At 36.7% G+C, this 8,389-nt stretch overlaps 1 protein-coding gene across 1 annotated transcript in view; it reads right to left on the minus strand.

Annotated features, from left to right (window-relative positions):
* LOC104411869 (threonine aspartase 1) overlaps positions 1-8,389 on the minus strand; it is a gene marked incomplete at its 3' end in the record, with an annotated part of 39,843 nt that overhangs the window by 20,023 nt on the left and 11,431 nt on the right. Inside the window, exons 5-6 of the mRNA XM_010022405.1 lie at positions 6,986-7,070; positions 772-836 (exon numbers count right to left, since the gene is read on the minus strand). Coding sequence (XP_010020707.1) covers positions 772-836; positions 6,986-7,070 — 150 coding nt within the window. The remainder of the gene's footprint in view (positions 1-771; positions 837-6,985; positions 7,071-8,389) is intronic.

The following is an 8,389-nucleotide window of genomic DNA, read 5'->3' on the forward strand; positions in this document are numbered from 1 at the left end:
AGGACATGAACTTCTCACCTATAGCAAACTAAAAACTAGCAGTAACGGCACTTTCCAAAAGGGAGGGGACTGAAGAAGATAAGGAAGGGGAGCCACATCCTCCTTTTCACAGGTAAGTGCACTAATTTTCAGTCTAGTTTATAGATGGTGTATCAATATAATATAATCACTTCTTTTAAGAAGAAAAAGGTTTTCGTAAGAGACTGCTGCTAGAATCCAGTATAGTCTAAGTCTGTTTTCCAGATGAGGTTATCCCACCATATTACATGAAGCAAAGCCTACCTAGGTTAAAAAAAATAGGGCAAATTAATTTGACAACCTATTTAGACCAGAGCAGTTCTGGACAAAGACTCAGAGATGGGTGTAACTATAGAATCTGAAAGTTAAACTGGCACCTGCTGAATTTAGATATGTGGCTAGTTGGTGCTTTTGCGACCCAAGATGGATTACAACTACTAGAGACCTGCAGGACAGAGCTGTTACAGAGCCTGGTAAATAAAGTCCTTCATTGGGTTTAATCCTAGAATCACAAATTCACTTGAATTAGATGTTGCTAAAATGCAGCTGAAGTAGTAGTCTGTAATTTTTTTCTATTTATTAATAGAAAATTAGTAAACTTAAACCATCCTTATATACCGTAATACCATCAGCTAGTTGAATGTTAAGAACAGTGAAGTGATGTACCCCTCAAAACAGGAGGCACCATTTAAAATTACTCTGTCCTGTTCTTCCTACTGACACCACCAGTTTACTCACTTGTAGCCATGATACCTGGAGGACATGCTGGTATCCCGTGATCAACTGCCCATCTGTAAGCTCCTTCACCAACTAAAAAGCTAGGAGACACAGAAGAGGGAGTTTAAACAAAACCATATAACAAATCCCCCTTTTCTTGCAATTACTTTTTTCTATTTGGTTTGGTCATTTTAGTATTGTAAGCTGTCTACATTTCACAGAAATGTCAGCTAGAATTACACTTGGCAACCTTACGTAGTTTCATCAAGAGACTATGCAGCTCTGACAATAAGGTTAGTGTTGGATAAAAACAAGTGCTATTAAATTTGAAATTAATTAGCAAATAGCACCAGCATTTAATTGCAGCTAAAAAAAAAAAAACAGCAAAAAGCACTAAGTTCTCTGTAACAACTTAGTAAGATCCTGAAGACCAACAACATGGGATGAATGAGGTGGGAATGGTAAGGTATTTCCAGTAAAGTTAGCCAATGCCACAGGAATATCAAGAAGTATTTTGAGAAGTACAACACAAGCTAAAAATAAGCCTTATTGAAGGTTGGAGGTCTATCTCAGTTTTATTAAGCAGTTGAAAAGAGGACAAGTTACTGAATTTTTAACGTACTTGTTAAAAAACCCCAACAATCTCAGGAGTTGTTTTTCAGTCAGTACTGAACACTTTACAGTAGTGAGACAGTAGACACTGCCATGACAATGAATGATAGCAAAAAATATATACAGACATGTAACTTTTATCAGAGCAAGAAAAAAAACAAGCAAGCTTCAATTATCTGTAGTTTCCCCTCAAAGAAATTCATCTGATTCCACAAAAAGGGGAATGTAGTAGTTGGAAATCATATACTTTCAGAAAGCTGCTGCACAACAGTACCAGCAACAGAATAAAGGACAGCTATTTCCAATCTTAACTTCATATCCTGGTTTTGAAACAGAAATAATACAACCGACTAATGGACACAAGAAGTAAAAACTGTTACAGAAATACCAGACTTACGAATATGAGGCTAAAAAAGATACTTCGTCTACAGAGTAGTCCCTGGGGCCACCTAGTACTACTACTTCTGAGAACATTATTAACAACAAATTTGATGGCATTACTGCTGTTGGAAGTCTTCTTGACAGTGCTATATTTGACACCTGCAGCTTTCAGTATGGAGTATTTTGAGATGCTACTTTCTATCTGATCACACAGAATCCCAGACTGGTTTGGGTTGGAAGGGATCCTAAAAGATCATCTAGTTCCAACCCCCCTGCCACGGGCAGGGACAGCTTCCACTACACCAGGTTGCTCAAAGCCCCATTCAACCTGGCCTTGTACACTTCCAGGGAAGTATTCCAGGAATCTTCTCTATAACTTAACCAATACAAAAGGAGTGTCAGTCTTCCCTTACAAAAATCCCCAAAACCAAAGTTTATCTAGATGAGAATTTGAACTGTTAAATACATATTTCTTACCATTGTTAGTGCAGCTCCAGATAAATATTGTTCACGTTGCAAGACACTGTAGGACAGTTACTGGGTACTTTAGGAGAACTCAAGTCTCTCCTATTAGGTAAGCTAGCACTCAAGAAACAACCTGTCTCTTTCATTAATTAAGAGAGAAACACAAACTGTGGCCAAACCTAATTGAGTAGTATTCTCCCTTGACTAACAGAAGAAGGTTTGGTAAAACAATTTATACTGAGAGGAAGGCTAGGTGGAGAAAGTATCAAGCTCAAACATTAGGTTTATATAGGGTAACTAGAATAGCACAGATCAGTCAGAAATACTGCATTTTACAAGGAACCTCACAATTGCCTTTTTAATACTTAAAACCAGAGAGAGTCGCTTGTATTTATAGAGGGTGCAAAAAAAGCACACAAGATCATCTCAAACTGATGTGATTTTTACTTTGCTCACACTTGCATCCTTAATTCCTAGACTCTTCTCCTTCCTATAAGATGGGCACAGATAAAGCATTTTACAGCTCTGGTCCCCAAGAACAGTTAGATTAGGTGAAGCAGACATCTAATTGAGGCCCCATAACACCACAGAGATCATCCACCTTTTTTAAACTTTTCAGTTCAGATTTCTGGAAAGGACAGCAGAATAAGTTAAAACAAACAGTTCGCCAAAGAAATTAAATCAGGATATTACCTAGACTGTATTTCCTATAAATTGAGATAGAATTCTTTGGTAAGAGACTGCTACAAGCCATAGAGCATGACCTCAGTTCTGCAGGTAACCAAATAGGTATAATCCGCACAAGACTAAACAGTCTCTTATACCATCCCAAAAAGCAAGTTCTGTGATCACACAGCCACACATGCAGTTGTACCAGCCACAGATGACAGGGTGGCAAGAGGGTGGGAACCAGCAGTCTGGCACTAGGGAACTGCTTTAGTTGCCATGAAAATCATCCATGTAGCCATGTAGAAAAGCTGCAGCAGGCAAGAACGAATAGGGCAATACTATAAGCTGACATAAAACCAAAACTACCTTTAAACAGCTACCACCAACCTTGATTTACTGGGGGAGAGGAAATATAGGGAACAAAGCCAATGAGCTATAGAAAGCAGCCAAAACCCCACCAAGTTTCAAAAACCATTAGGGTAATTCAAAATAAAAATTTCCAAAGGGGTGGAGGAACCCAAAACCAAAGGATGAATGAGTTTGTGCTCTGCTACACTGAAAGTTGGTTTTGCATAATCAAGATAAAAAGACCTCTTTTGCAATTATAGCAAATTAAGAGTACTCTACAGTTGTTACAGGCTCAGAATACACAGAAGATTAAACCATCCTCCCAGCAAGGAGCCAATGCTTGGACACTTTTTAAGTTCCAGGCAAGCTAGACCATATTAATGGAAAATAGATGTAAAGATCTCTAAAACTGGTCCTTTTTGGCAATTTTCTCCAAGAACATGGTTATCCTTGTGGTATTTGCTTCAAAGAAAACCATTTAATAAGGGCTGTAAAGAAAAAGGCCACAACAAGCTAAATGGAAGAATGTTCGGTTCATTAAAGATGGTCAAGGTGATCCTGAATGCAACAAGCTTACTTTGTAATGTTTATTACAAAATGCAGCAATGATTCAGAAATAACTGTTACAAAGAAGAAATTGTTCTGAATAAATATAGAACAGAGATAAAAAGTGGTGTAAGTCTTCACTCTAGGCACTTGACTACACATTGCCCTGCAAGCTACACAAAGTACGTATCCTACCTACAGTACTGTAAAGCTGGTAACCATAAAATCCTGTATACACAAAGCAGGGAACAAAACCCTAAGGGATTCTTTCCCACGAGTTACAATTAATACTGAAAAAGGGATACAGATACGAACTTAGATAAGGAGTTCTAAGAAAGGAGACATTTCTACCATCCTGCAATTCTTATGTATCTACGCTTAATAGTAAACAGATGTAAATAAGCCTTTTCCCTTAGGAAGGTCAAGGTTTCAGTATTAAAAAAATAGAAAATCTTCAAACTTACTATTACAAAACATCTAATCCACTATTCTGTGACTATTCTGTGACTGAAGACCACTTCCAAAGATCCATCTTGTATCTGTGCACTTAGAATAGTGCTTTCTATTGTGAAATTATACAATGAACAGGATATATATCATCATCTACGATAATACTTAATATTTACAAGGTCAGTATTTTCTGCTCCTACATATATAGGCAGAGAAAATCCTGACATTGAGCCGAATATAATATGGCAGAAAGATGTAATTTGGATCTTAGAAGTTTCAACAATTGCACTCATGCATTCACAGATTCTCTACTTTCAACTTTTTTTGATTTGGACAGTGGGATTCTATGTATAAACAAGAAAAGATGTTGACCCAGAATGACACATTCTACATATCAATTTACAGCAAACTGCATATATCCATTAGGACATTTGACCAGTCCTTCCCAATAAGCTTACCACTTGGAACAAATTCATTCACGCTCATTAGAATTTCTTCTACTGAAAATTAGAAATGTACCATTTTGAATTTATTTTGACCTGTCACTATAAAAATGGGTGCTGAACAGTAGTAAATGGGCCAAACTAACTGCTTCCATGTCTTCATTTACAGGCAAGAATCTCCATAATTCCACTTTTACTAATCTCACAGTTCCTGAATTTTTCTTGTGGGGTCATGTGCCAAACATTCTGGTCAGAAAACATTAAGTTAGCCTAAATCATGCTACACAAACAGTCTCTACCACTAGGCTTCTTTAACAAGACAGGTTTCTTAGGGTAAGCAGTAGAAAATTTGCCAATACACTATTTGCCCATGAGAAACATGATGAAATTTGCCTATCTTTACAAATAAAAATCAGTTACTAAAATCCTGACACTTGGTAGGAATGCCAAAATACAGCTGCTCTCTTGTCATTTGACTATATACATTCCCAGCTTGTTCAGGGATATATTTCAGCCCCAAAACAACAACGCGTCACGCCAAACCCTGCAAGAAAGGCAAGGCATGAAATTCTCAATATTCATCACTTACAATGAACATGAACTCTATCACCCTGAACTTGGGATACCCTGTATGTAAAGGAGCATCTATCACAGTAAGTCTATAGTGCAACCCATTGTATCCTGCTAGCACAGATTGTTTCTAGGGCAACTAAATTGCTCTAATAAAATACATGTTCAAAATCCATATTGGGGAAACGGAAATGAACATATCTACCAGGTAACTGAGGTCCACAACATTTGCACAGTAAACTGTATGTGTTGGCTCTGAAGACAGTTCACCTCTCACCTCCAGAGTTTGAACTCCCTTGTCTTTGAAAACATCTGTTAACCAAGACCTTGAACAGTGTTTTAGAAGATTTAGTCCTGTCCTTTGAGAGTAAGAGGATAGAATTTCTTTTCCATTCAGTTTTTTTTAATAATAGCAGCATAAACTAGGTCATGAAGTTACAGCAAACATGCTAAAATACCCAAATACTCTTTCTTATAACAATCTGAGAAAACATTGTGATGATACAGACAAAACTAAATCACAAGTGCTTGCTCCTGTAGCTGACTTCAGTTCTAGTTCTGGAACACCAAAAAACCCACCTCATTTGATACTTTAATGTAACCCAGCTAAGCCCCACTTTCTGCTAACATCTGAAGAACTGAGCTACTAACAGCAATTGAAATTCAAGTTCTTATTCCTTAGTAAACTTCTTCTCAGAAAAAAAAAGTTCTCTTACTAACTACAGTTACTCTTTTCTTTCTCCATTAAAGAGTTTTACATGCACAATCTGCTTGGTGGTGGTTTGGTTTCAGGGTGGCTTTTTTTGATCTATGAACTTCCTCTGCAGCATGACAGAACACTGAAATAGTGCTTTTCCTCACGGTTTAAATTGGAATATTATACCATCCAGCTACAGACCTCTTGGCTGATTTTACAGAGTAACATAAGGAGAGTAAAATTTGTGAATCTAAATATATATATTTTAAACTACATAAATCATGGTGTAATATATCTGCAAATACTGTAGTCCATTAGTTAGCAATTGGTAGCAAATCTCTGCCACAGGTACGATAACTGAGTATAGCAGTCGATTAATATGAATTGCTCCAGTTCTCTACTTGTCAATTTAAGCTGCTAATGAAAATAAGATGGTTTTAGGAGCAATCAATTCTGACACATTTCTCGGATTCTTTCCAAAACAATGGAATAATATTCCATCTAAGTATTAAACCCATCTCAATAAAGGAATGTACATTTTCATTGTTGTTGTAAATACTATTAAATCTACATTTAAGATAACTTCCCATTTTGGCTAAGAGGAAGTTACTAAACATGGCACATTTCCACACTATAGCTACCAAATAAAGCCATAAAGACAGGCAGTAAAGCTGGATTCTTTTATATACTTATTAAGAATTATATTGCTTTTTTTTTAAGGTAGATGGAAGCAAAGGCAATAGAATTTCATTTTAATCTTGACGTATTCATTGCATTCTGAAAGTGCTACAGGAACAAACGTAAGAATTCAGTATAACATAACTGGAAATAATTACACAGACAGAAATTATCACAAAATGATGTTGCCATCTATTCACAATACTTCATTCTAACCACAGCTTCATCAAGTGCACAACATGTTTCAAGATGAGAGAACAAAGCTTATCTTCTTTTTAAAGGTTGGTATGTAAAACAGCACCAGCCTTCTTGGGACAGGATAAAACCTTCAAACATTGCATGCAGTAGAGACAAAAGACCAAAGTAAAGTCAAGCAGAACAAAGCAATTACCAAGGTGGAATTCTGCCAGCAGAGAGTTTTCCCTTCTGCCCTTCACACAACAATCTATTTGCAACTGAAACTGGATTCTTGATTCCTGAAAAGAAAAATTAGCAAAAAATGGGAACACAACATTAAAATATTTTTCCACACAGCATTGTAGTGTTCATTTTGGCAATGGAAGTCAGCTTCCTTTAATTTCCAAGGCTTTGCCAAGTCAGTAAGAGGCACATTATGTTATGTTTCAGTTTAATAACAACTTCATTACTTTCTCCTTCACATATCCTATCAGTAGTGACAAGCCCTTCTTCTAATCAACATCCACACACTTTGGGGTTTTTTAATGAAAGAGTCATACTGTAATATTAGGAATGACCTGCTACCACAGAAATCTTAAATTCAATCTATAGTATGCTACGAGCCAAAGATGTTTTATGAGTACTAATTTTTCAAGATGGAAAGAGCTTTCATTTGGGTCGATCTGGCCAGAATAGGGATTATAGGATTCAGGTTTAGCTTTCTCTCACTCCCCCATTTCCTCCTTCCCCATAGTTGGAAGGATACATTTTGTGACAAACAAGCCCTGAAACACTTCATTTTACTATTTATTTTAGATGTGTATCTACATGAGGAAGTTATTACCAAGGTTTAGAACTATTCTAGGATAAAGAACAAAGCTTGAATTCTTGTCAGAAATGCTATTAAATACGAGCAGTTAAGGCTGCTCAACATACTTGTGACAGAACCTCAGCAACCCCTATTTGGGACGTACTACCTGTATTTGTTTTGTACCAAAAGCTAAAACTAGACACAAAAACCACCCCAAAACAACCAAGACAGAGAACCCCATTAATTCTCAGATTCACTAAATCCCATATGTAAGTGTATCTAACCTTGTAACAGTAACACACAAAATAAACCCAAATGTAACTGATCATGCAAAAGGAATTACAATGAAAAAATGCTACAGTACAGAGAACTGTTACGTCCCAGGCAAAAAGCTTGACAGGGGATCAGCTGTGCCCATTCTCTCGAATACATGAGAGGCTCCAGTCTGCAGGCTGGCACCCTGCATAGCCTTCTGATACTATAGAGGAAACTTTGGTCCCTCAGGATCCTAATCTGACCAATTTATCTAAGAGATCAAAATATCAATTTTCCTTACGATTGAATACCGTATCAGTAAGTTCTCAAGAAGACAGATGACAAAAACAAACATAAAGCCTAATTTTAGTATGTTTTTTAAATAATTGCATTTTATTGTAAATGCATTCTACAGATTCATCTGAGCAAACTCTCTTCTATCGTGAATACTGTACAGTGTTGTACAATTGTTCTGCAACAAAAGATTATCAGTGAGCTAGTAAGACAATGTTACACAAAGCAAATGAAGACAAAACAGTATTTCAGGGAGCA

The sequence above is a fragment of the Nestor notabilis genome, unplaced genomic scaffold, assembly GCF_000696875.1.
Source record: "Nestor notabilis isolate BGI_N333 unplaced genomic scaffold, ASM69687v1 scaffold20869, whole genome shotgun sequence".
Lineage (NCBI taxonomy): Eukaryota > Metazoa > Chordata > Aves > Psittaciformes > Psittacidae > Nestor > Nestor notabilis.